Source organism: Chanodichthys erythropterus, chromosome 24, assembly GCF_024489055.1.
Source record: "Chanodichthys erythropterus isolate Z2021 chromosome 24, ASM2448905v1, whole genome shotgun sequence".
Classification (NCBI taxonomy): Eukaryota; Metazoa; Chordata; class Actinopteri; order Cypriniformes; family Xenocyprididae; genus Chanodichthys; species Chanodichthys erythropterus.
In genome coordinates, this window is record NC_090244.1 from 23,790,849 (window position 1) to 23,818,837 (window position 27,989).

The window sequence follows — 27,989 nt, forward strand, 5'->3', positions numbered from 1 at the left end:
AAAATACATGGTACATAATAGACAATCAGCACATAATGTCAGAAACAATTTAAAACAAGTTTAAATATCCCGAAAATCTACTGAAATCAAATGCAGTACAAGAAAACATTTAAGCAAAATCTAAGCATAAAACATGATAATAGATATTATATATACACTGAAAATACCAAAATCTAATTCACAGAGTTAACATGCTTGCACCATCATTAAAGTTGATCCTAACATGGCTTTGGTTGAAATTCAGTAAGGCACTACTCTCAGCTAAACAGCCTGTGATTTCATTTTTTGGCTCAAACAAATTATGTGAAACATATAATAATATTAAAGGGTTAGTTAACCCAAAAATGAAAATAATGTCATTTATTGCTCACCCTCATGCTGTTCCACACCCGTAAGACCTTCGTTAATCTTCGGAATTTCCTCTCTCAAGATCCATAAAGGTACTAAAAACATATTTAAATCATTCATGTGAGTACAGTGGTTCAATATTAATATTATAAAGCAACGAGAATATTTTTGGTGCGCCAAAAAAACAAAATAACGACTTACATAGTATAGTGATGGCAGATTTCAAAACACTGCTTCAGGAAGCTTCGGAGCATTGTGAATCATGATCATGATCGCTGAAATCTTTGGCGCTCTGAACTGCTGATTCAACACAAGATTCATAACACTCTGAAGCTCAATGAATCAGTGATTTGAAATCGGCCCATCACTATAGAATGTTATTTAGTTTTTTTTTTTGGCACACCAAAAATATTCTTGTCGCTTTATAATATTAATATTGATCCACTGTACTCACATGAACTGATTTAAACATGTTTTTAGTACATTAATAGATCTTGAAAGAGGAAATGTCATTGCTGGCTATGCAGGCCTCACTGAGCCATCGGAGTTCAACAAAAATATCTTAATTTGCATTCTGAAGATTAATGAAGGTCTTACGGGTGTGGAACGGCATGAGGGTGAGTAATAAATGACATTATTTTCATTTTTGGGTGAACTAACCCTTTAAAGGGATAGTTGACTCAAAATGAAAAGTCTCTCAAAACACTGATATATTTTTTAAAATGTGTTCCACAGAAGAAAGAAATTCTTGCAAGTTTGGAATGAATGACATGGGTAAGAATTTTCATTTCATCAACTATCATTTTCATCAACTATCTCTTTAAGAATAAAAGTAAATTTCAAGCAATAATACTTGTATTTGTCAACATCAGTAACAATTTATGCGTATATATATCAACAATAATGACACTGGCAAAAGTAAATTGTCATGCAGTAACATATTGCAACTAAAATGATTGTCTTTGGCTCAACATAGTAATATACTAATACAGATTGATATAAACATAAAAATCAACCACAGTATGAAATGTAAAAAAAGAAAACCAAAAAACCTAAATATCACAGGTTTTGAAATCTCAGATGGATCTCTATTAACAGTAAACACAAATGTGAAAGTTGCACATTCATACAAACATTTTAGAGATTAAAATGAGAATACAAAAATATAAACTTCCAAAGTAATTCATCCTTCATCTAATAGTTTTTATGTGACAAGGCTTCAGGTACCACTTTCAAACAGTAGACACTGCAATGATACTATACACATATTAAAATCAGAATACTTTTGTTTGTATTTAAAATGGTATGCAGTTTTACCAATGGTTCTCCTTTATGCTGAGCATAAAGAATAGCAAAGAATAAAAATAATTCAGCAAAAAACATATATGGAGAGGTTTTTAAAAATCTGAAGTGATTTATGGTCCTCAAACGTAGATGCCTTCAGGATTCAAACCTGAGGAGATTGGACTATGGAGTCCACGGATGCTGCCAACCACTGGATAAGATAAACCTGGTCGCTTCAACGAGCCAGTTAATGCAGCAAAGTCTGGGAAATGAAAGAAAACAATTAAATTACATCTTATTAAAGAACTCTGTCTTGTATCTCATTGCACTAACAAAGATTTTAAGAACAAAGTATAATCAAGGTCAAAGAAGAAAATGTAACAAACTCAGAATGCAGACAAAACGAGTACAGTCTTGACCAGATACACATCTTTGCTTTATTATGTATACAATGCATAGTATGCCACTTTTCTGAATACATGGAATATGCAAATACATCAGGACACACTGAGTTAAATACAGCACCCCATAATGCAATGCACTTGATTCATTTCCAGTGTGAAAAAAGATTAATTATTTGATCAGATAGCATTAAGTAGTATGGAGGCTAATATTTCATTCCTATATGTAGCCAAGCCTTTGGATAGTGTAAACCAGGGGTGCCCAATCCTGTTCCTGGAGATCTACCTAAAAACCGGCGGTTGTTGGTGATTTCCCACTGCAGTGGTAAAAAATTAACACCGTCACAGCCCTAAAAGTTTCCCGGGTGAACGCTATGCAGAACTTTTCGGAGAGAGCGCAAATGCATTGAAATGTTTTTTCGCCCCCATCTCATATTCTTTCTATCACCATGTCCCTTTAGGGGCTCCGTAGAGCACTAGTAATCCAGATTTGGTAATCTGAAAAGGTGTGTATCTGGATCAGGGTGATCCAATCCAATTTTGCTTTGAAAGACCAGCACAAAAGTAAGATGGATTATCTGATCCTTGATAGCAAAACATGGGATTTTCAAATCCAGATAATTCTGATCCAGATTAAACTTTTTGAACAACTGGCCCATAAAGATCTTAATTAGCTGCCTCAGTTGTGTTTGATCAGGGTTGGAGCTGACCTTTGCAGAAAGGTAGCTCTACAGGAACAGAATTGGGCACCCATGTTAACTGTTTGGCCATGACTGCAGGAATAACACTTACAATACCAACTCCAACCACAAGGTGGCACTTTGTATTAGTAATATAAACGCACAAAAAAAAGGAATCACTTTATACTTTAGTGGGATCTACAAACAGAAGGCTTGCAACTGCAATGTGTTTTTTTCTTCCTAGGATTGACGTCATTAAAGTTAAAAAGAAATAACAGATTTTTTTTGTATTGGAAAGAGTAAATGATAGAGGTAGGACTGTTGAGTCAATCATTGCAACTATAATCTGTCACGGCACACAACTCTCAACAGTGCTTCTGAATCACCCTCAGCCTTATATGGTTTACAGGAAAAAAAACATTTAACTGTCCTCCCCACAAAAAACATTACTTTTTTTTTTTTTTTTTTTTAAAGCAGACTACAAGGGCCTGTAGTTTTGGCACTGCACGAAATTGAAACCAGATGTGGTCTTGCCATTAATGACACTTTCTAAAATGCACTCATTATTCATTATGGTTGAGGTCTTGTCGTCATTCATGCTGAGTGCTAGCAGTATCCATACTGGATAGAGCTATTCTGAACCACAAACTATTTGGTTCTGATATGGGGCTTTGGATATGTTGTCAGTAAAACAGATACCTTTATCTCCAGTTGTGTTGCTAGAGTCCTCATCGCCAGGCTCCACGGGCAGAACTGTAACTTTGGTGCCTGTTTGTTGGATGAACTGCTGAAGGTTTACCTGCCTCAACTCTTTCGTCAGCTGCTCCAGCTCGTACTGACTCTCCTGGTGGAAAGAGGTGGAGAAGGTACTAAATTGAAATGTTTGTGTAGTGTTGCAACTGGCAATAAACCTGCAGAAATGCGATAACAACTGGCTAGTAACAATCCTCCAATGTACTTACAAAAAATTAGCTCATGAATCCAAACACATGCAACATTTTTGCATTTAAAGCAATCACAAATGAGAATGTTTTAGATAGAACCCTGCTGAATAGAGCAGCTAAGACCATCATGAATGTCTATGCTAGTTATTGCCAGTTTGGTCTTAGTCTAGTTGGTAGTCTAGTTCATCATTTGTTGAAGCTAGTCAACCGGCATGGAAATTTTGTTGGTTTAATTACTTAAGAAGCCTGATGGGGGACAACAATGAGTCAAGGTTTGGCTGGTTAGCCTGGTCCAGTTAGTCCCTGCTGGTAGATGCAGATATTTGTGGATGGCTCTTTAAAGTGTTAAGTAGAAATGCTCCCCGCTCCCTTTGACATCACAGCTCAGGCTAGTCGCTAATGAAAGACTTTACATGTTCTTGTGGAGCCTTCAGATAATGCTATTAAACAGCATTATCAACACGTTTAAAGGGTTAGTTCACCCAAAAATTAAAATTCTGTCATCAATTACTCACCTTCATGTCGTTCCAAAACTGTAAAACTTTCGTTCATCTTCGGAACACAAATTAAGATATTTGTAATGAAATCTGAGAGCTTCCTGTCCCTCTATTGACAGTCTATGCAACTACCACTTTGATGCTTTAAAAAGTTCATAAAGAGACCGTAAAACTGAGTGTTTTAGTCCAAATTTTTTGAAGGGACACAATTGCATTATATGATGAACAGATTGAATTTAGGCAAACATAGAAGCTCAACCAAACCTGCTTGACGCATGAGAACAACCCTCTTCCGGATGCTCAAATGTGCTGAATAAACCTCATTGGTTCTCACACATCAAGTGAACATGCTTAAGATTCCTGTTTACCATAACTGATGTGTGCACTGGTGAATGTTTATGTGTGAATAAAAGTCTAAATTAAATCTGTTCATCATAAAGTGATCGTGTCTCTTTAGAAAATTTGGTATAAACCGCTCAATTCATATGGATTATTTTTACGATCTCTTTATGAACTTTTTAAAGCATCAGGTGTCTATGCAGGGACAGAAATCTCTCAGATTTCATTAAAATATCTTCATTTGTATTCCAAAGATGAATGAAAGTCTTACGGTTTTGGAAAGACATGAGAGTGAGTAAATGATGACGGAATTTTCATTTTTGGGTGAATTAACCCTTTTAAGCAGGAGTGGGGATCGTTGATCATGGAGGGCTATTGTCCTGCAGAGTTTAGCTCCAACCCTAATTAAACACACCTGAAGCTAATCAAGGTCTTCAGGATTACTAAAGTTACAGGCAGGTGAGTGTTTTTTTCAGGGTTGGAGCTAAACTCTTTGGGACAATGGCCCTCCAGAATCAATAGTCGTGTTTCCACTGCCAGGCCAAAGGCGGGCATGCTAGTGCGTGCCAGGGCCGGTCGCATTTCAAAGGTCACTTCCGGGGCTTGATCGTGCCTCTTCGGTGCTTCCTCGATGCAAAAAGGCACCGTTTTTTTGGCCCGACGAAAACCTTGGTCCAAAGCGGGCCCGACAGTGAAAAAGCGGCTAATGTTCCCCACCCCTGCTGTAAAGGCTGCAATACATCACATGACTTTTAAAACTGACATGACTTTTAATTACTAGGCATCAAAAACTTGCCGAATTTGTAAATGGTCACGGTGAAAAACTGGGCATGATACACTAAACGACTGAGATTCACACACTACCAGACTTTCGGGTCATTCCGAACACAACAAACTCTCACAGAAACATGCCCCTCATTGCTAAGAGATGCATGATAATTGAGAAAAAAGTCTTCTAAAATTGGCTCAGAACATGTTTGATATCCTCCGATTGGATGGATTCATAGTCTGAAGCTAATTTTTTTTTTTTTTTTTTGCAAAATCTGACATTTGGCAGCTAGCGTCGACTCACCCAGACTGCAAATTAACAAACTCTGGGCAAACGTTGTGCAGTATATTCCAGCTTTTGTGCCCATGAGCAAAGATGGCTGAATTAAAATTGCATACTTCTGGGGGGTCCTGCACCAGCTGAACAACTGCCACTAAGCTGAATGGAAATCGAAAATGGTTTAATCCGGGTATTGTAGACTTACTTGTAGCCAGAATACAACGTACACTAATGAAAAGCAATGCTTGTCTTTATAGCAGAAATCAGAAGCACAAGACCACTGATTACCATTGCGCTCTTCTAAAATTTACATATGGATTACTTCATTTTTGGTTTGTTAACCTTGACATACCTGCAGTCTCTTGCATGACTCAGCCAGTGAGCGGTCCACTGCTCTTGAGCTGTTTTCAAGCTGGGCCGTGTGCTGAGCCTGAGCCTTGAGTTCTGCTTTCACTCTCTGAAGTCTAGCCTTCACCTCCCCTTCACTGGCCTGCTGGGTCTCTCTGATCTCTTTATGCTGCCTTTGAGCCTCTATCCCTGCCTCTACACCCTGCAGAGACATCATCCGCTGTTCCAGATCCACCTCACAACTGTGCAGCCGACTACTCAACTCCTGAATTCGTTCCTGTAGCTGCCTCTCGCTCTCCCGCTCAATCTGGAGCTCAGTTGCCCAGAATTCCTCTTCCTCGATCTCCACCTTGTTCCTTCGCACCTGCTTTTCCAACCTTGAAACCTCCTCTGTCATCTTCACATACAGTTCGTCATCCTCTAGTCCAACTCTTTTCTCAGTCAACATCCGAAGCTCTGCCTCGTATGCCTCAATCCTGCTGTCTAGAACTGAAAGAGTCTCCCTTTGCAGCCTCACCAGTTGGGTAAGATCCTCCACACGTTTGGCTGATAATCGAGGGGACATTGATGGCGAACTGTTGGCACTTCTCACTAAAACCTCTCGTTGTTTGGCACTACTGTCGCCGAGCCTGCCTCCACTCAGGATGTCCCTCAGACTGCGGGGCACACCAGTGAAGGTCAGAGATTTGCGCCGTGGCTCACGCCGACGGAGGGAGCGGTCACCTGGAGCTCTGAGCTTGGCCATCAGTGGTAGGCTCTGTCGATGCAAGCCACGCTCTGGGCCCCGAGGAGTCAGCCCTTCAGTTGGGGGGTACTCATTGAGAGAGGGGCCCGTGCGGTGTAGGATAAACTGCACGTCACCGGCATACTGCCCCCATGTGTTCAGAGAGGCCACTGGACTCTCGTGAGGAACAAGATGTCGCTCGGTGTCCCTCCATTTTTCAATCAGTGTGTAGCGTCCTGTGCGACCTATAAAAAAACAATAAAGTTTACATTGTTGAATGAGACTGTCAATAAGATTGGAACCACAGATATTAGGGGTGTAACAATATATTGTGTCACAATATATCGCAATACAAATATGCAACAATATGTATCGTAGATAGTGACAATATGTACTGCGTATAGTTCACCCAAACTGAAAATTAGTGAGAAAAATTCAAGTTTACAGACTTTTAGTGTCAGTACTACATTAAATGAATATATATAATGCTGAATAATGTATAATAATGCACCGCAATAAATTAGAAATATAAACATCGGTTTGTTGATGGACATACACTTGTTAATGCTGATGGTGAGGAATTACAGTTGCAACATCTCATGATGAACGTCATACTGAGTAGTGTATCACTGAGAAACATCCCGCTCAAGTCGTCCTTACGATGGAGGTACTGGTTGAATAGCTAGTTCTAACAATGTTTCATCATTAGACTCGCGGTCGGATTGATATGGTAAAATTGATGCCATCGTTACAAACGCTAAGCTTTAGGAAGCCTCCGGAGCTGAATCATTTATGGTAATGGCCGTTTATTTTCTGCACATGCTGTAAGCGGTAGACTGGGCCCTCTGGCCAATCATAGCAGAGCAGGCTCGCGGAAAGGAGGGATTTAGAGAGACTGAAGCATCAGACAAGTTGTTTGAGGATCACTGAAAAATGTGGTAATGTGCAATGTATATTATGAGAAAACTATAGCGTTTTTTGACCTTTGATGCATACAACCTGTTAAAGAAGACCTCCAAAACAAAATTAAAGGGTTATTTCAACCAAAAATGAAAATAATGTCATTAATTACTCACCCTCATGTCGTTCTACACCCGTAAGACCTTCATTCATCTTCGGAACACAAACACTTTCAATGCCCAGAAAGGTATTAAAAACATATTTAAAACAGTTCATGTGAGTTCAGTGGTTCAACTTTAATATTATAAAGCGACGAGAATATTTTTGTGCACCAAAAAACAAAAAATAATGACTTTTCAACAATATCTAGTGATGGGCGATTTCAAAACACTGCTTTGAATCTTTTGTTTCATATGATTTCAGCAGTTTGGCAGTTTGACACGTGATCCGAACCACTGATTCGAAACAAAAGATTTGAAGCAGTGTTTTGAAATTGCCCATCACTAGATATTAATGAAGTCTTTATTTTGGTTTTATTTGGTGCACAAAAAGTATTCTCGTCAATTTATAATATTAAGGTTTAAATATGTTTTTAGTACCTTTCTGGAAACGTAAAGTGTAAATTATCTTGCTGCCCTCACCGAGCCATTGAATTTCATCAAAAATATCTTAATTTGTGTTCCGAAGATGAATGAAGGTCTTACGGGTGTAGAACGGCATGAGGGTGACATTATTTTCATTTTTGGGTGAATTAACCCTTTAAGAACCTTTAAAATAGCATAACAGGGGCACTTTTAAATAGCCTGTGCATAGCAGCTTTGTCTTTAATAACATTCGATTTTGGCCAAATTACAGGAAAAAAACCCTGATTGACAGCATATAGCTACAGTAAACTTTTTAACATGTAAGTTGTTGAAAACCTAACGCGATGATGCACTTTCTGCCTCAAATGCGGCCATTCTAATGACGGACAAAACATGTATGTCCGGATTTCTCAAACATGTGCTGGTCAAAAACTTTCTAACTTCATTTGAAGCTTTATTTTGGCAATATGGTAATAATATAATGACACATGCAAGTGTCTGACAATATATAAAGCCACAATATCAACTCTGACAATGTGGTGTTTAATTATTTATATATATTTATGTATAATTATAATTATAGTGATATATGCCCCTTTTTTACATTTGAGCCCCTGCACGTCCCTGCTCCATTACCATGGCTAAACATCTAAATAATTCTCCTTAATACGGTCAGAGCAAGATATACATTTAAAATAGAGAGCAATTAATTTTTGTACTATTTTTCCCTCTGAAAAAAGATTCACATTACTCCCAAAACTGTGAATAAGGATCAAGGTGTTCTTAAGAGTTTTTTCTTTCAGTAGAATGAGTCAGATTTTCCATGTCAGTGGGCACTTTGGTTGCGCCAGCGCGTTTCACACTAATACAAGAGGGGGCCCTTAGATTATACCAGTCTGAGTGCAGCTGAAAATAGAATCAAACGGTGACGTCGACAAGTAAGGTTTGAATCAAAAACGTATTGCTTTGGGTCCCACTGGTGATGTAATTAACTGAAATCAGCTTTGTAGACCATTTGTGCCTTTCCTTAAACTCCCTAAAATATGCCTAATGTCTTAGACAAGCTGTTCAACTAGTCTCAAGCTGTTGCAAAGCCAATACAAACTCTCCTATACGTAATCTTCTTTTCAATTATAAAATGGATGATGATTACTCAATCAACCTGGATGCCAGATGGTTTCAGCATTTATGGCATCTGTGTTAGCAACTATGGCTTCCATGATTTAAGTCTTCCATCCCACTGTTGGGGAGTAGTTAAAGCTCTTTTCCAGTAAAGAGCTATTTTTTCAACAGATAGCAGTAGCATGACAGAATTCTTTATCACTGATTCTTATTGTGCTACTCCTTGTGTGTTGGAAAGCCTTATTCATTTTGGTGAATCAGTTTGTTCAGATGATTAATTTCATTGAACTATTTGAAGGCTTGTTCCAATTGGCACTCTAAGCCCTCACTTTAGTCCACTAGTTAGTGATGTAATGCCGCTTTTGACTCTCAGGTAGAAGTCTGCTCAGCAGAAGTGTGTGTCTAGGGTGCATAGTGGTTGCAAAGAAATGCTTGTGAGCCAAACCTAAAAAAGGGACAAAAGGGACACCCTACGGTTTTACGTAAACGAGTATGTGGCATCCATTTTAAGTGTACATGAAGTGTGTCTTTTGGGACAGGGCCTAAATAGTATTCCCAAAAGTCTCTGTGCAGAGTTTAAATTGAACTTATTTGTTGCAAAATAAAAATAAGTTTCCCATCATGCATATCAATTAGGATAAATCAGTTTTATTATTTGTGTTTCGTGTAATTTTAAGTGTTCAAGTTTGATAATTGTTTAATTTGTTAAGTTATACAAGTTTGGAATGACAATGAGGGTGAGTAAATGATGAAAGCTTTAATTCAATTTTTTTAGAAATGCTTTTACAGCAGATTTGAATTTTGTTTGAATACATGATCATCATTTTCCCGTTTATCACTGTAATACAACTTCCATACAACTTCTTAAAACATGAAAGATTACATTAAAGGTGCAATTGAGACTCCTTACCAATGGCTTGAGCCAGAGCAATGACCACTTCCTGGCAGGTTGTGGCCTCTGTGACCCCACAGACCACGCGCTGAACTCCATCAACCCACACCTTCAGCTCCATCCCGGGTCAAACTCTGCAGGGTCTGGGGCTGCTGGTCTGTGACGTCATTCCGTTCTGCTCCAGGGGTCCAGCACTACAGCTGTCAGCCCCTCACGGAAACTCTGCAAATGTACAACACGGGTTAGGAAACACCTGGGAATGATATGTTCACATCTTACCTTACGCAGTTGCCATAAAGCTTAGGCGTGTAGTTTGATCTTGTATTTTTGTAAATTTTTAAACAGGACCTATTATGACCTATTACTTTCTTTTGTTTGTAATGTTGCTGTTTGAGCATGAAAAAGGAAAGTTACAAAGCACAAAGTCACTCCAAAGGGAGTTATTCTCTAGATCAGTGTGCACGGTTTCTGAAATCCCTGAAACACCTCGATTGTAGTCAGGATTTTTCTTCTGGGAACGAACACGTCACAATATTTCTCCTTTAAAGGTGCCCTAGAATCAGAATTTAAATTTACCTCGGCATAGTTGAATAACAAGAGTTCAGTACATGGAAAAGACATACAGTGAGTTTCAAACCCCATTGTTTCCTCCTTCTTATGTAAATCTCATTTGTTTAAAAGACTTCCGGAAAACACGCGGATCTCAACATAACACCAACTGTTACGTAACAGTCGGGATCATTAATATGTATGACCCCAATATTTGCATAATGCCAGCCCATTCGACGCATTAGACAAGGAAAGGCAGAATTAATGTCTGGATCTGTGCACAGACAAGGTAAGCAAGCAAGAACAACAACGAAAAATAGCAGATGGAGCAATAATAACTGACATGATCCATGATATCATGATAGTTTTAGTGATATTTGTAAATTGTCTTTCTAAATGTTTCGTTAGCATGTTGCTAATGTACTGTTAAATGTGGTTAAAGTTACCATCGTTTCTTACTGTATTCACGGAGACGAGAGTCGTTGCTATTTTCATTTTTAAACACTTGCAGTCTGTATAATGCATAAACACAACTTCATTCTTTATAAATCTCTCCAACAGTGTGTAATGTTAGCTTTAGCCCGTTAGCCACAGAGCATAGCCTCAAACTCACACAGAATCAAACGTAACCATCTAAATAAATACTTTACTCACATAATTCGAAGCATGCATACAGCGTGCATGATGAACATCTTGTAAAGATCCATTTGAGGGTTATATTATATTATATTATATTATATTATATTATATTATATTATATTATATTATATTATATTATATTATATTATATTATATTATATTATATTATATTATATTATATTATATTATATTAGCTGTGTGAACTTTGTTTATGTGATGTATAGTCGAGAGCTCGTGTGGCAGAGGAAGCGCATCTCTTAAAGGGGCCGTGCTGAAAAAATCAGTGCATAGTTAATGATGCCCCAAAATAGGCAGTTAAAAAATTTAAAAAAAAATCCATGGGGTATTTTGAGCTGAAACTTCACAGACACATTCAGGGGACACCTTAGACTTATATTACATCTTGTAAAAAAAAACAATCTAGGGCACCTTTAAATAATTCTCGCCCAAGGCATACACAAAAAAGGAGTGAGGCCTGGTTGAGTTGCATTAGTAGTGTGTTGAAACTCTACATGGTTATGTAAGGGGTGTGAAACTCAAAGCGCTTGACCAATCACAACACACTGATACAATTGACCAATCAGAGCGCACTAAGCTTTCCTTCAGAAGTGGCTTCATAGAGACAGGAAATAAACAGAGCTATACTGAGAGACTGGGAAGAGAGTACCTGCAACGATGTAAAATATGTGAAAAATAATGTTTTTGAACATTCAAGCATGAAAACCTATGGAAGCTTGTTTCCGCAACTAAATAAAAAAGATACTTAAAACTTTTCATCTCACAATTCTGACTTTTTTTCCTCACAATTGCGAGTTTACATCTCGCAATTCTGTCTTCTTTTTTCAGAATTGCAAGATATAAACTCGCAATTGCGAGAAATAAAGTCAGAATTGCGAGATATAAACAATTCTGAGAAAAAAGTGATTGCATGTTATAAAGTCAGAATTGCAATATAAAGTCGCAATTCTGATTTTATAACATGCAATTGTGAGTTTATATCACGTGATTCTGAGAAAAAAATTCAGATTTGTGATATGTAAACTCGCAATTGTGAGAAAAAATGAAAAGTCGCAATTACCTTTTTATTTTTTATTCAGTGCTGGAAACAAGCTTCCATAAAAACCTATTCTAGTAGACCCCAAAAACAAAATCAAAGCATAATATGGCCTCTTTAAAGGGTTAGTTCACCCAAAAATGAAAATAAATGTCATTTATTACTCACCCTCATGTCATTCTACACCCGTAAGACCTTCATTTATCTTCGGAACACAAATTAAGATATTTTGATTAAATCCGATGGCTCAGTGAGGCCTGCATTCAAAGCAATGACATTTCCTCTCTCAAGACCCATAAAGGTACTAAAGACATTTAAATCAGTTCATGTGAATATACCTTAATATTATAAAGTGACAAGAATACTTTTTGTGCGGCAAAAAAATGAAATAACGATTTTTCAACAATATGGTTTGATTTCAAATCACTGCTTCTGAGCTTTACGAATCGAATCAGTGACTTGGAGCACCAAAGTCATGTGATTTCAACAGTTTAGCCATTTGATAGAAGATCCGAATCACTGATTTGATTCGTAAAGCTCTGAAGCAGTGTTTTGAAATCGGCCCATCACTATATTGTTGAAAAGTCGTTATTTTGTTTTTTTGGCACACAAAAGTATTCTTGCCGCTTTATATTATTAAGGTAGAACCACTGAACTCACATGAACTGATTTAAATATGTTTTAATACCTTTATGGATCTTGAGAGAGGAAATGTCATTGCTGGCTATGGAGGCCTCACTGAGCCATCGGATTTAATCAAAATATCTTAATTTGTGTTCCGAAGATGAATGGTCTTACGGGTGTAGAACGACATGAGGGTGAGTAATAAATGACATTATTTTCATTTTTTGGGTGAACTAACCCTTTAAGTCAAAGACACCATGTTAACTGGTATTCTATTTAGCAAGTCTGTTCATCACACAAAGCTGCAAATGCAGAACATATGGATCACTTATATGGTGTCTTTTTTAACTTAACAGCAGAAGAAATTCAAATGGGTTTGGAATGACATGAGGGTATGTAAATGATGACAAAATGTTAATTTTTGGATACATTTTTGGATAAACTCTCTTTAACACTATTCTTTTGCTACTTTATTTTCTTTTGTAAATGCAAACAATTTATTCCCACAAGAGTTCAGTACTCTGTTTTCAACTGAATGTTTACTTTTAATGAAGTACCAAAGTGGCATTTGTGGTTAGAATGCCATTAAAAAGATATTTCATATACGATTTTCTAACCTTTTTTTGTTGTTGTTGTTTGTTTGCTAAAACAAATATCCATTAACTTTACAAATCTGAAATGCATCTGTCTCGGAACAAAGACGAGTGTTATAATGAGAGCCTTTCCTAATCAGGAAAGCTTTGTAAAAGGAAATGACTGTGCTGTTAGCAGGAGACCTCTGTGCTTCCAGATGGACACATTTCCTTCCTCAGATTTTGGACTAGTTGAACAATCAGCTCTTCTTTCAAAAAACAACAAAAAAACAAGAGACTGCTGTCTAAAAAAATGATTCAGTCACTTTCAAACAACAACTCACACGTTCCTAAAATAGCATATTTTCCAAGAAAATGAACTGGCCGTGAATCTGCGCTTTTTGTGGAGGTGTGCCGAAGAGGAGGAGGATAACATGAAAAACAGTTGGCCGCAGTGCAGACGTCCCACTGATACAACGAGACCAGCTGGACCCGATATTGTGTTCCTCCCACTTCTGTGAACAGGTACAATTTTAGGACGACGGGTTGGCAAACATGCACGCCTGAGCAAATCTTCAGCTTTAGTTTATTCTCTCGGCAAAGTAAACGTTACACATTCTGTGATGTAAAACAGTCTGAGACTCGTCTAAGATCCATTTGCAGATTTATTGAAGCAGTGTTGTTAATAAGACAAAGCAAATAGTTAGAGGGTTATCCAAATTTGTTCAACATGAATCAAGCTTCACAAATCAAAAAGACATAAGACGAGTGGAATCAAATGAGTTAATTGAGAGGACACAGCAATAGTGCAATAACACAGCAGAGTCAACTAGAATATGCAGTATAGTGCTCTCCTCATGCATGTTTGCCATTTGTATTAGCCAAATAGGACCAGGGGATCTAAAATGCAGCAGATTTACAAAACCAAAAAAGGCAGTCAAGAAGGCAAGCTTCAGAGCATTATGAATCAACGCGTCGAATCAGCGGTTCGGAGCGCCAAAGTCACGTGATTTCAGCAGTTTGGCGGTTTGACACGCGACCCGAATCATGATTCGACACAGATGAATCATAACGCTCCGAAGCTTCCTGAAGCAGTGTTTTGAAATCGGCCATCACTAAATAAGTCATTATTTAGTTTTTTTTGGTGCACCAAAAATATTCTCGTCACTTTATAATATTAATATTGAACCACTGAACTCACATGAACTGATTTAAATATGTTTCTAGTACATTAATGGATCTTGAGAGAGGAAATGTTATTGCTGGCTATGGAGGCCTCACTAAGCCATCGGATTTTAACAAAAATATCTTAATTTGTGTTCCGAAGATTAACGAAGGTCTTACGGGTGTGGAGCAGCATGAGGGTGAGTAATAAATTACATTACTTTTGGGTGAACTAACCCTTTAAGCAAAGACAACACAATAGTGATGTTATGCCTGATACAGAGGCTTCGAAGCTTGTGTCGAGAACTTCAAGGGTTAGTTCACCCAAAAATGAAAATTCTGTCATTTATTACTCACCCTCATGTTGTTATCTTCGGAACACAAATTAAGATATTTTTGATAAAATCCGATGGCTCAGTGAGGCCACTATTGCCAGCTAAGATAATTAACACTTTCAGATGCCCAGAAAGCTACTGAAGACGTATTTAAAATAGTTCATGTGAGTACAGTGAAGTACCTGAAAGGTACTTATAAATTTTTTTATACATGTGTTTATGTATGTATATGTTAATGTATCAAGCCTTTGTGAACAATGTAGCACACATTTTGGTGCTGTCACGCTCCTGACAATTTTCTTCCTGCACCATATTTGCATTGACCAACATCAATGTTTTCTCCAGATCTGCTGTACAGATAAATTAACTAAATTAATAACTACTGATTTTTTTTACAGCGGAATGAATCAATTCTGAACTTAAGCTGCAATTAAACTGTAATTTCGACCTTCAACCGTTTGAAGGGCATTGAAGTCCACTATATGAAGAAAAATCCTGGAATGTATTCATCAAAAACCTTAATTTCTTTTCGACTGAAGAGAGAAGGACATGAACATCTTGGATGACATGGGGGTGAGTAAATTATCAGGAAAATTTAATTTGAAAGTAAACTAATCCTTTAAGCTGGACAATGAGACCATTTTCTTCTAGAACTGCTGTGCAGCCAAAATTATTTTCCTCTTATCACTGTAAAGCTGCTTTGACAAAATCGGCATTGTAAATAGTGCTATTTAAGTAAAGGTGACTTGACTTGACCAGCGGTTGTCCAAAGCCTCAAGAAAATGAACCACTTTTCGACACATTTGGCTGGAAAGTTTCAAAGCTTCATCTCACCACCACTACAATACAGGACAAACAGAAAAACCAAACTGAGGTCTTAAATTCAAGGCTAAATGAAGCCCCAAACAAGACTCAGGTGAACATAATCAATTAACCAATGAGTAACCACAGAAACCAACTAGCAACGGGAACATGCAAACCAAAGTAAATACAACATAAGAGCCTACAAAATCTGTTACACCCACAATCTAAAGTCCACTTACAACAGGGCAGGTTGGGCAAACAAAATAGTAATTCTGACTAAATTTCTCATAATTCAGAGTCCAATTTTTATCTCGCAGTGTGACTGTAGATCTCACTGTAGCAACATCATGTGTGATTTAAAAAAAAAAACAAACTTTCTTACAATTACCTTTTCATTTTTTTCAATTTTTGGTTTGAATTCAGATTTATATAAGTTTTATTTATATAGCACTTTTCTATAACCCAAGATCACTTTACAGGAAGAGTAACTTATAAATATTATCACATTATCATATTACATAATATGAATGTTAAATTGACAGCACCAGTTTTATATATTTGAATTGAAAAAAATATAAAAATCTAATAAAATTGGTGCCACTAGGTGCAGAAATACTTTTTTTCTCCACTGATTTAGTCTTTTTGTTTTACAACAAAGCTGCTGCTTTTTTGACTCACTTTATTAATATTTTTTTTTTTTAAAAACTACTGTAATACATTTTTAGAAGCACATTTTTTGTTAAACTGCCAAAATGAAAAGATTACGCATAGTCTACCTTCATACAATTTATGTCTTTTGCTCTCCCTATTTCTTTGAAAAGGTTCTAATATCAATACACATCCGTTCTTTTCATCTGTTCATTATGTTTATAGAGCTTTGAGTTTGGCTCCAGAGGAGGGACAGGGACGATTTACTGACTGTATGGGGCACTGGGCTGGAAAAGTAAAGCACTGCTGCAGCCAAAGACCACAGCTTCAAGACAGAGCTCCTCTCTGAATGAAATAGTACACCCGTCCTGCACTAATAAAATCTGCAAGCACACAAAATTATACATAAAAAACAATGTGCAGTTCTCAAAGGACAACTCTGTTCAGGACTGAAAACCAGGTGGTTAAAACACATAGCTTTCCATGTTTTTCTACTGAAGTCTTCAGTTGAAGATGCTTTGTTATTGAAAAATTGCAAATTTCCTTTGCCTTTTTAGCATACAGACGTCAATGTAATGGAAAATGATTAAAAACACTGTATTCTCCTACCAGGCCAGTAGTTGGCGATGTCACTTAGTAAAGAAAAACTACACACCTATAGACTGACCTGAACACATAATATGCATGTGCTTGACTTCACCGTTTTCACAAATTTGCATTTTTGTAGTTTACACGGAGATGTGAATGGTATTCAAAAACTGTTACACACCTGTCTCAAGTTCTATTGATTATCCTTTTTGTGTATTTAAGTCCTTAATTATCTTTGTTCAGTCTCATCTATGAGGAATGTAGTTATGATATGTATCTCCTGAGTTTCTCCTCAATGTTATCTATTGGATTTATGATTAAAGATGCTTAGGGATGTCAATTTCCATAAATTCCCATAATTGATCTTACATAAATTAACGAACAATTAATCAAGGAGGGGGCTACTAAGGGGCTGTTTACACGACACTGTTTTCAACTAAAAATAGAAAACTTTATGCGTTCTGGCCGTTCATTTACACGACAACGGCATTTTGGTGGCCTGAAAAAACAAAATTTTGAAAACGGGTCACAAATTGTACATTTTTGAAAATGATAATGTTATCATCTCCATGTAAACTACAAAAGCATGAATCTGTGAAAACGGTGATGGCATGCACATGCGTATTACATGTTAAGTCTATCCACCTTATTTTTTTTTTTTTGCAGAAGTAAGATGTTTTCTGTGAATGTGCAAGACTTCCAATTTATTAGCCGCTATAGGGGAATAACAAGAAGAATATCGAAGTGAAGTAAACTGTAAAAATAAGGTGGACAGGCATGCGTGAGGCAAATGCTCTGTAAAAGAATGCGTATATGCATAGGCATGTAGTCTTTCTTTACAAAGTGACAACTACTTGTCTGGCATGTGTAATACAGCGTCTTTAGTCGTTTGTGCGGATCTGTGTGAACGGGGATAGTTTTGATAATGTTGTCATCTGTACAAATTTTGTAGGTTTTTAGTACATTGTTTCCTCCTGTGTCTGCTGCACGCATGAGCCACATGCACCTCAAAACTACACACTCCAATGTTGACCTTGCTTAAACGACCATCAATAAGTTTTATCGATTAAATTCTTAGCGTCGATTAATTGTTAGTATCCCTAGTCATGCTTTGACTATACGACCAATTTGAACAATGACATAGAAAACATTTTTTTTTTTTTTTTACAAACAGGCAGTTCTGGATAACTTACACAGGTAATTCATAATTGATCTTAAAAATAGATAGTTTAGTTTGAGATTTAAAAAAATGAAACTGCTTTTATCCAACATTTTATTAGAATATGCTTTCTAGGAACCCAATCCATGACCTTGCTTTCACAGTGATCCACCATTTCTGCTACAGTAACCCGATCATTTAAGACAAGATATAATAATCTTTTGCATTGAATAATCAAGACTTTATTTCCAAGAACTGCACAAATGCATGCACTACTCAACAAAAAAGTGCCTTTTCAGTTGCTTTTCCAACCCCGTAAGAGGTAGTACACTGAATGTTTCTGGTTTAATGCGGAGACATATGGCATGGTAGAACCCCTGTAAGAGCTCTTCTGTCTGAGCCAAAATGAAAAGGAAAAAAAAAAAAAAAGATGGTTTATTACAACTGGAACATTCACCGTTTCATGGCTCCAGTTGTAACAAACCATCTTTTTTTCAGTTTTCCCCAGTTGTAATCTTGCCAAATTTCTAATTTTTTGATTTATACAGGGTTTGGAATAGTTCAGAATCCAGGCTGCCAATGCAAGGACATTCAAATCACATTTTAAATTGGGCCATCAATTTATACAAAAATTTCCCACTTGGAATTGTCATATAACATTCACCATTTCTTCATCACTATTTAGGGGTGAGATACTCAACAAATGTCAAAGATGTGATGTTTGTTGCACACTGCATATCATTTTCCTTCCATTTTGCCCTTCTGTGAGCAGATAAATGTTTTGACCTTCATTTTTACTACCCTTTAGCGTCTACGATAGCAGATGGAGTCCTGCAGCCAATGGTCAGATGCATTGTGGATACATTTTATGTGTTCCTTCCTGCTAACGCAAAAGTGGCCTACAGCCTGCTGTATTCTGACATTTTTCCAGCAGCGATCACTGAAGCAAGGAAGCCCAGTTAACGGATGACTTCACGTCTGCTGCATATATGTTTGACTAAATTAGCCAAAATCACAAGGGAACCAATGCTGTCATAGTACAAGATGTACTATCAAAACATGCATCATTTAAATATTGACCTCTATAACAATAACAATGAATCAGATCACAAGACCATATTTGTTGTCTTTTTCACAATGAAAGAGTAGAATATATAGAAAAAAACAACCTGAAACACAGTGCTTGGTTAAGCTAAAAGAGCCACAGAAGTTCAGTGACAGTAAAATATTCCATGTCCTTTAAAGGATTAGTTCACTTTCAAATTTCAAATTCAAATTTTCCTGATAATTTACTCAGCCCCATGTCATCCAAGATTTTCATGTCTTTCTTTCTTCAGTCGAAAAGAAATTAAGGTTTTTGATAAAAACATTCCAGGATTATTCTCCTTCAATGGCCTCCAAACGGTTGAAGGTCAAAATTACAGTTTCAGTGCAGCTTCAAAGGGCTTTAAACGACACCAGACGAGAAATAAGGGTCTTATCTAGTGAACATCTTGGATGACATGGGGCTAAGTAAATTATCAGGAACATTTTATTTGAAAGTGAAATCATACTTTAACTGACATAAAAATAAAACTTCAAATGTAAAGTTTTTCTAACAAATTATGATTATTTATAACACAAACTCTCCCCTACAGTCTTGTGGACATCATAAAAGCACAAGCAAACGTCACATGTCCACGTCAAGTGTGGAAATTAAGAAGTACTACAAATAGGCTAAAGCTACAATAGGCATTTTGAACTGTTTTGTTCAGGTCACCAATCTTAATCAGGAAGAGGCTTTGATGAATTTGATTGCCGCCCCACCATGAGCACTCCATTCAATCATCTGCACATCATGCTGAGCACAAGTGATCACTTAGTCGGTCTAAAACGAGCCCTGCAGAAGCCAATCAAGCACCATTTGTGATTATCACAATGAAGCACTTGAGAAAACGACTGTCCATTTGGTGACTGCACTGCTGGAGCCAACTCTGACTTCATCATGATGACATCATCCCACACGAAGACTTAAGTGAGTGTGAATGATACGTACAATGCCAGAACAGCATATTAATAGTGTCAAATAGGACAAAGAATTGTGAACATCTCTATTCAGAATATCACATCAATAAACTACTTATGTCTGTATCTTTGATCTATATTGTAGTTGCTTTCAAATCATCGGTACGGAGTGAAGGAAACGATCTTGCACTGTAAAATGTGACTGAGGCTGTTGTTTGCAGACAGAAAACAGGTATAAATTCTACTGGCAGTGATTCTGTAACGTGTCATGGGCTAACCATGAACTGCACATCTCAAATTAACTCAACTGAGTAATATCCGCTCATCATTGCTCATACTTCTGATTCAGGCATTCACATTTTCCCTCGGGAATCACTGAAGTAAGATAGCCAACGTTTTCCCGCCAGTTTAACTGTAATCCTTGTCCAAAAATATAAACAACACACTTCATTTCAACTTGCTTATTAAAAGCATTATTGGCAAGCATTTCTCTTTTCTGCTTTGTCCATGATTTAGAGAATAATTTGTGGTAGTGCTTATACGTGTTAGTGATTTGAACAAACTGCTCATCCTAAATTAAACTTTAGATTGCATATTTTGTATGGGAGCTCACATTTTCTTCTTCAACTGCATAAAGGCTAATTTAGAAAGATACCCTCCAAATATTCCTTAAAATGGGAAGTTAACTTTACATACAGTGGTTACGGAAAGTATTCAGACCCCCTTAAATTTTTCACTCTTTGTTATATTGCAGCCATTTGCTAAAATTAATTTTTTTTCCTCATTAATGTACACACAGCACCCCATATTGACAGAAAAACACAGAATTGTTGACATTTTTTGCAGATTTATTAAAAAAGAAAAACTGAAATATCACATGGTCCTAAGTATTCAGACCCTTTGCTCAGTATTTAGTAGAAGCACCCTTTTGATCTAATATAGCCATGAGTCTTTTTGGGAAAGATGCAACTAGTTTTTCACACCTGAATTTGGGGATCCTCTGCCATTCCTCCTTGCAGATCCTCTTCAGTTCTGTCAGGTTGGATGGTAAATGTTGGTGGACAGCCATTTCTAGGTCTCTCCAGAGATGCTCAATTGGGTCAGGGCTCTGGCTGGGCCATTCAAGAACAGTCACGGATTTGTTGTGAAGCCACACCTTCGTTATTTTAGCTGTGTGCTTAGGGTCATTGTCTTGGTGGAAGGTAAACCTTCGGCCCAGTCTGAGGTCCTGAGCACTCTGGAGAAGGTTTTCTTCCAGGATATCCCTGTACTTGGCCGCATTCATCTTTCCCTCGATTGCAACCTGTCCCTGCAGCTGAAAAACACCCCCACAGCATGATGCTGCCACCACCATGTTTCACTGTTGGGACTGTATTGGACAGGTGATGAGCAGTGCCTGGTTTTCTCCACACATACCGCTTAGAATTAAGGCCAAAAAGTTCTATCTTGGTCTCATCAGACCAGAGAATCTTATTTCTCACCATCTTGGAGTCCTTTAGGTGTTTTTTAGCAAACTCCATGCAGGCTTTCATGTGTCTTGCACTGAGGAGAGGCTTCCGTCGGGCCACTCTGCCATAAAACCCCGACTGGTGGAGGGCTGCAGTGATGGTTGACTTTCTACAACTTTCTCCCGACTGCATCTCTGGAGCTCAGCCACAGTGATCTTTGGGTTCTTCTTTACCTCTCTCACCAAGGCTCTTCTCCCCGATAGCTCAGTTTGGCCCGACGGCCAGCTCTACGAAGGGTTCTGGTTGTCCCAAACATCTTCCATTTAAGGATTATGGAGGCCACTGTGCTCTTAGGAACCTTAATGCAGCAGACATTTTTTTGTAGCCTTGGCCAGATCTGTGCCTTGTCGCAATTCTGTCTCTGAGCTCTTCAGGCAGTTCCTTTGACCTCATGATTCTCATTTGCTCTGACATGCACTGTGTGTTTAAGGTCTTATATAGACAGGTGTGTGGCTTTCCTAATCAAGTCCAATCAGTATAATCAAACACAGCTCGACTCAAATGAAGGTGTAGAACCATCTCAAGGATGATCAGAAGAAATAGACAACACCTGAGTTAAATATATGTGTCACAGCAAAGGGTCTGAATACTTAGGACCATGTGATATTTCAGTTTTTCTTTTTTAATAAATCTGCAAAAATGTCAACAATTCTGTGTTTTTCTGTCAATATGGGGTGCTGTGTGTACATTAATGAGGAAAAAAATGAACTCAAATGATTTTAGCAAATGGCTGCAATATTACAAAGAGTGAAAAATTTAAGGGGCTCTGAATACTTTCCGTACCCACTGTATGTGCTATGAAACCTTACCTTTGGTTGTTAAGAATCAATTGAGCTAAACCCTAAAGTCTGAGGAAAGTATCAAATTAAGTAAAAATGATACAAGATTCGAGCTCCAGCAGTAGTTTCTATCCAAATCCAGAGAGAATGAGCTAAATTCTCAAGGAATAATGGTGTGTGCTGTTACTATTGCAGAGCTTTTTGGATTAACTTTATTCTGCTTGTGCTTGCGCTAGCTGCCATGCTACATGTAATTACTAGCAATTTATGCACTCTCGCATAATTAGTTGCAGGCCTCAGCTAAAACCGTTCCAAGAGGGGGAAAAAAAACTAAGAAATATCGACAGGGAGGGATGGATGGATGGCTGATGGAATGAGAAAGGGATGGATGGATAGATGGATGGATGGATGGAAGGATGGATGGAATGAGAAAGGGATGGATGGAGAAAAAGAAGGATGCATAGATGGATGGAATGAGGAATGGATGGATGGATGGATGATGAAATGAGAAAGGGATGGATGGAGATAAGATGGATGGATGGATGGATGGATGGATGGATGGATGGATGGATGGATGGATGGATGGATGGATGGATGGATGGATGGATGGGATGAGAAAGGGATAGATGGGAGAAAACTTTCAAGATCCAAAAAAAAAAAAACATAAAAGTAGCATGAAATTAATCCAGATATTCTAATTGTTAAACAAGTTACACAATCACTTTATATGATAAACAACAAATTGAAATGTTATGTCAAACCCAAGTGGCAACCTCCCCCAGTTTCTCTTGAAGCCAATACAGAAGTGACTTAAACTGCGATTCATCGACTGGCCACTAGGGACAGGCTCCAAAAGAGAGCAGAATCTCATTGAGTCCCATGTTAAAATGGCCAACTTTACAGCAGAAAAAAAAAAAAAAAAAAAAAGCCTGGATCAAATTGTGGTTTTGGTCTATACAACTAATTTTGCCCTTCATGACAACTCTGAGGGGGGTGAATTTTTTTAGAACTCATCCGTTTAAATTATATTAAGCTTAAAGTTCTGCATAATTAAGGGCGTGTTCACTTGAGTGACAGGTTTGCAGCTGCTGGTGCTGCTCACACCAATGGATCGTTTGTTGTTTTCCGAAAGAGGGACTAAATTTGTTACAATGTTGCATTTTCTTCTTGGTTCAGTTTGCTTTCACACAGCAACATTTCAAAGCGTACCAAAATGTGTTTATGCAAGTCACATGTGAGTACAACTGTCCTCTTATTGGTCAGAGTTTTCTCAGAGTCATCCATAAAAAATGATTGACAAGTTCACTCTATGAGCTTATTGTGGCTTTACTTGTAACTGTCAAGACACACGCAAACACTATACAAATGCAGCCATCATTCCCGCTGTTAAATTATATATTACATTCGTATTAATGCTGCGGCAAATTCAAACACACTCTCTCTGGATCTCCTAGCACTGTCTAGTAGGCGAACTGTGTCGAGACACATGCAAACACTATAAGAATGTTATAATGCAGCCAGAGCAGGAATCAAGGCTTCATCGCCAGACAGCATTCTTGGATGGAGAAGCGAAATTACACAAGATTAAGAGGCGCTTTTTGGTTTTCAACTACGGTAATTAATGTGCTCACTCACAGAATCAGACACTACTGCATTTTTATATAACACATTTCCCATTATGAATTATGATTGAAAGCGTACCGAAACCACCTCTTCAAGGAGGTCTCGGTACGCATGTTTGGTCTGCTTTTGGTGCACACCCGAGTGCAAACTCTAGCGCGATTCAACCGAACTAAATGAGGCAGTTGTGAATAGGGTTGCACAATTCCGGGAATTTTCAAGGCTGGAAACTTTCCATGGGAATTAATGGGATTATATGGGAATTAATGGGAATAAACGGGGAATTTCAGGTTTGCCTATAACAGGTAACTTAAATGTAGTTGAAAAAAAATTTGCAGCATAATCTTGGTTAAAACAACCAGATTTTATGCAATTTCAGTTTTTAAAATTTTACCCTGCACATTCCTCAATCACATTCACACAGCACACTACTTAGTGCAGGGCTATTGAGGCCACACCCCCTGCATGCACTGTGCATTCCTCCATAACATGCACATTTGATCAAAAATACAAAAAAACAGTAATATTGTGAAATATTATTACAATTTAAAATAATGGTTTTCTATTTTAATATATTAAAATATAATTTATTTCTGTGATCAAAGTTGAATTTTCAGCATCATTACTCCAGACTTCAGTGTCACATGATCCTTCAGAAATCATTCTAATATGCTGATTTATTATCGATGTTAGAAACAGTTGTGCTGCTTAATATTTTTTTTATAACCTGTGATACTTTTTTTCAGGATTCTTTGATAAATAAAAAGTTAAAGAACAGCATTTTTAAAAAATAGAAATATTTTGGAACAATATACACTACCGTTCAAAATTTGGGTGTCAGTAATTTTTTTTTCTTTCTTTTTTTTGAAAGAAATTAATACTTTTATTCAGCAAAAATGTGTGAAATTGATGAAAAAAAGTGATATTAAAGACTTGTATTGTTAAAATATTTTCTTTATTTTTAATAAATGCTGTTCTTTCTAACTTTTTATTCATCAAAGAATACTGAAAAAAGTATCAGAGGTTCCAAAAAAATATTAACCAGCACAACTGAAATTTCCACATTGATTGGTATCAAATCAGCATATTAGAATGATGTCTGAAGGATCACGTGACACTGAAATAAATAACACACGTATAACAATAAAATAAATTTATTTTACAAATTTACTAAATTAGAGTTAATTGGATGCAAAAAAGAAATTACTGTTATTTCATATTATTATGACCAGACTAAATGTTTATATTTATGTTTGTATATGATATATTTTATAGAAATTTATATAATTTATATATTTATATAAATTTCCCCAAATTTCCAATTAATTCCCATATATTCTCATAAATTCCAAAGTTTCCAAAATTTTCCGTAAATTTACCAGAAACTTTCCTCCCCTTTGCAACCCTAGTTGTGAAAGCACTCTATATCAGTCGATTTGGATTTACCTTCATGCTACCTTTTTGTCCTTATTGAAGCTTGTAGGTTTTGGGCCCTGCTGACTTTAATAATATGGACATAAACAGCTGAAACATTCTTCAAAATATCTTTCATTATGTTCCACAGACGAATGAAAGTCATACAGGTTTAGAATGTCATAAGGTGAGTAAATAATAACAGTCTTTTCATTTTTGGGGGTGAACTATCCCTTTAAGCGTCTAAATACTGTATACTGAAGTTACTGTAGAAGTTACTAAAAAGATTAGCTAGTGACTGAGCCATTGTTGAGGCTCGAAGGCATGCAGGTGGTTATCCAAAGACTTGAGCCTTGATTTTACACCATGGAAACTGATAAGAGTGAGGTTACACATTCCACACAGCTGGGCACTGAAGGAGATAAGACGTTTCTAGTTCCCTCTCGCTTTCTCTAATCAAAGTTTTTTAGTCATCTTCTATGGCTAAGCAATGTTATTTTTAACTACATGTTTTGATACTAAAGATTTATTTTTTGCCTGGCATTCTCTTGTATGAGCAACAACAGAGTGTGAATATATATTCTCGTGCTTTGAATCTTGTTGCTTCCCAGGGGAAAATGAAGGTGCAAAACAAACGCAAAGTACACAAACACCACCACTAAACAATCAAACTGAACCAAGATAGACCTCCCATCTGCCAAACACAGAGGAGAACTGTGTCCTCACCAAAATCTCCCATCTGGGACGACGGAGGAAGGAAAACAAACCTTCTTTCCCCACCCCAGTAAAACAATAACCTGAGGTTTTGGAAGAAAGTGAGCGAATTCACAGTGAAATCTCCAAATCTTGCTCCTAAATCCCTCTGGTGTCCTAAAATGTTCTTGATTCTTTCACTCAGTTTGGCACATTTAGCCTGTAAGAGTAAAAACAATGAGGAGCTTTCATGGAAGGTAACAGGAAAACAAAGCTTTCCTCAAAACTATGAAGGGAATAAACCATGCCAGGTTTTAAACAAAGTCCTTCTCTAAGGACTTTAGATGGCAAGAACACTCTACTGTGGTATTATTTAACTACACACCAGCAAGAGTTTGTTGAGTCTCAGCTGAGGTGCTTTAATAAACTTGAGAATATCCATAGACCCCCCAAAATCCACCTCCACACCCACTGGCAGAATCGCTAACATCTGGATGGCACGTTTTGCTGGATATAATACTGCCTTTGTTCTTTTGCCATGGTTGTGATCAGCAGGCTAGCTTTGAAGGACCAGCCAGTTACGGGGTACTAGATGAAGTGTCAACGTGACTAAGTGGTTTATTAATAATCTCTCATCTTCCCACTTTCAATAAAGTAGGCTGAATGAGTACTTTGCAGTGCATATAAAAGAAAAATAACCAAATGATGATGAATAAGCCATTAAACTTTCAATTTGCATTGCATGACAAGATGGATTTTACATGGCACACCAATTAATTTTACAAGTAATTGGGTCCAGAAATAATCTCATATTGTGTCAAATAAACAAGTTTAAATAGTCCTACAAATACTGATGTTCTGAAGTGGAATGAATCTTCAAAAAATTAAACAATTTTCTGGCAAACACAACAAAAGTAGACTTTGCAAATCATATAATTGCACCCACATATAAAGGAGGACTTTATTCACTGATATTTCATTTTCTTGCAATATGAAATTCATACCTCATAATGTAAACTCGTGTTTTGTAAATGTTAATTGATATGATGCTTTTGTATACAAAATACCAAAGTCAAGCTGTTTTAATACTGTTTTAGTTAAATAACGTCGTATTTACAATACACGAAATAATCCGCTGATTTATATTCCGATAAAACTTTTGATCTAAATGTAAGACTTCAACTCTAAGCTATAAATATATAAGAATGTGATGCTGAATGCGCATGATGGATGGACCTCAAACTGTAACTGATATATTATTATTCTTTACATTTATTAAGTATTAAAATGTTCCGCATGCAAAATGGTCTTACCTTTATGTCTAAATGTAGAAAAACATTTATCCAATTTTTGTCCGAGCCGATGTTACACTGACCAAAGTTTGAGCAATAATTTAAAAGGACACTATAATAATCAGGATTTTTCCTGTGTTTAGCCTTACTATAAAGCTCCGTTTGCTAAATATAAATGAAAATCCTCTTGTATTTTGTCTTTTTACAGCGCAAAAGTCTGAGAAAATTAGCGGATTTCATCCGTAGAGATCACCGCCCCACAGGAAAAGTTTTCACGCTGTGCTGCAGTCGGTCCATCCGAGCTAGTATGTGGAAAATACGACCATCTGATCTCACTCGCCGTGTTCTGTCAAGACCCGCCCTCAATTTGATTATTGTTTGCTATGATTGGTACGGATTATGAATGGCCCCTCAACTGTCCAATCAGAGGCAG

General features: G+C 37.1%; 1 protein-coding gene across 1 annotated transcript; it reads right to left on the reverse strand.

Moving 5' to 3' along the window:
- Positions 1–1,755: 1,755 nt before the first annotated feature.
- LOC137015478 (ras association domain-containing protein 8) lies at positions 1,756–27,844 on the reverse strand. The gene is made up of 5 exons (XM_067380468.1): positions 27,578–27,844; positions 10,130–10,333; positions 5,894–6,858; positions 3,413–3,557; positions 1,756–1,894 (listed from the first exon to the last, which is right to left on the reverse strand). The coding sequence occupies exons 2-5, from the start codon at positions 10,230–10,232 to the stop codon at positions 1,773–1,775; spliced, it is 1,335 nt and encodes a 444-aa protein (XP_067236569.1). The 5' UTR covers positions 10,233–10,333; positions 27,578–27,844; the 3' UTR covers positions 1,756–1,772.
- Positions 27,845–27,989: the final 145 nt, after the last annotated feature.

Excerpts from the sequence above, each read along its gene's own strand:
- LOC137015478 (XM_067380468.1), bottom strand. The coding sequence starts at position 10,232 with ATGGAGCTGAAGGTGTGGGTTGATGGAGTTCAGCGCGTGGTCTGTGGG. Across the intron at positions 6,859-10,129 it reads TGCTCTGGCTCAAGCCATTG|GTCGCACAGGACGCTACACA; the intron begins GTAAGGAGTCTC and ends GTTTTTTTATAG. Across the intron at positions 3,558-5,893 it reads AGTCATGCAAGAGACTGCAG|GAGAGTCAGTACGAGCTGGA; the intron begins GTATGTCAAGGT and ends TCTTTCCACCAG.